General features: G+C 39.5%; 1 protein-coding gene across 1 annotated transcript in view; it reads left to right on the top strand.

Annotated features, from left to right (window-relative positions):
* Positions 1–693: 693 nt before the first annotated feature.
* Positions 694–1,407, top strand: part of CDH10 (cadherin 10) — a 64,564-nt gene continuing 63,850 nt past the window's right edge. Inside the window, exon 1 of the mRNA XM_019634220.1 lies at positions 694–723. Within this exon, the coding sequence (XP_019489765.1) occupies positions 694–723 (30 nt within the window). The remainder of the gene's footprint in view (positions 724–1,407) is intronic.

The following is a 1,407-nucleotide window of genomic DNA, read 5'->3' as shown; positions in this document are numbered from 1 at the left end:
AATAATTTTATTATTTGCCATGGTTCTCCGTTCTCACTCTCACTCTGTTCCTCTCTTACCCTCCCTCCTCCATGTGGTTTGTTCATGCCTAGAAGGCGTTCCTCAGAGTCTGATAGCTTCAGAACAGCTAGACCCCTTACATAGCAGCTGAGGGCTACAGCCTCAGTATTTCAGCCTCCAAAGCAGAAGTCTCCTCACTTTTTCTGACCCATCCTTGAAAATCATGCAGCATCACCTTAGCTACATTCTGTCATTACAAGAGAGTCAAGGGAACAGGACTTGAACTCCACCTCTTGATGGGGATTCCAGGGAAGGAGTGGTGAGCTCTTCCTCTGCATTAGTAGGCGACAAGTTGATATGGGGGGGGGGGAATATTGTTGCAGCCACCTGTGGGAAATGCTATCTCCTAGATATACATAATTTTAAAAAATGAATTCACAGAGAAACAACGTCTTTGGAATTCGAAGATATGCCAAATACAAAAATCTCAATAGATGACATGGAGAATAACATTAGAAACATAACCTAGAAATTAAAGGAAGAGATAAAGAGATGGAAAACCTGAGATAAGGGACAATGACTTTAAAGGGATAAACTGTAAGGAACAATATCTGAATATAGGAGTTCCAGAACAAGAAAAAATGGAGGAGAGGGGATATCAATGAAAAATTCATTAGACCGTCCCAGAACGGAATGGCACGAGATTGCAGAATAAAGGGACTGGTGAGTACCCTGCAATGATGTTAGAAATATATAAACACCAAGGAAAAATATAATACAACTTAAAAAATCTGGAAAAACTAAAGAGTCTACAGACTTCCAGAGAAAAAGAAATCCATGGGTCTTAGACAAAGATCAGACATCCGAAAAAGTACACATTTCTTAACGGCAATAGTAATAAGAAGATGATAGAGTGTGTTCCATATCCTGAAGGAAAACAATATCCAGTCTTGACTTCTTTGCCCAAGAAGAGAATACTTGTTCCTCCAATATTTGGTTATCATATCAAAATCAAATAGCAACATATACAGAAGGAAAACTCATTGGAAATGGAGAGGCAAAGGACCTTGATGACAATCAGAGGCCAACAGCTGTAAACAAACTGAATCTCAGTCTCTTTCAGGACATGTCACAAGGCCCTGGGAGGTTGACTTCAAAGATGAAACGTGTTTAGCCTCAGCAGTTCGGGAGGAAATTTAGGCAGTTGTGCAAGAGTTTGTGGTAGAATTTAAAAAACATATGAACAAAAGCATAGAAAACTAAGAATGTAACCATCCACGGACCCATAATTCAACAGATGTTTTATGGAAAGATTGGCAGTGTGTTTGAGGACATTCCTTTCTCCAATATTCTCACTCCAGTACCACGGGAACTCTAAACTCTTTTCTCTATTCTATTTTACGTCAG

This window comes from Hipposideros armiger, unplaced genomic scaffold (genome assembly GCF_001890085.2).
Source record: "Hipposideros armiger isolate ML-2016 unplaced genomic scaffold, ASM189008v1 scaffold_1548, whole genome shotgun sequence".
Taxonomy (NCBI): Eukaryota; Metazoa; Chordata; class Mammalia; order Chiroptera; family Hipposideridae; genus Hipposideros; species Hipposideros armiger.
Note: the sequence above shows the minus strand (reverse complement) of the source record. Positions and strands in the feature narration are given on the sequence as shown.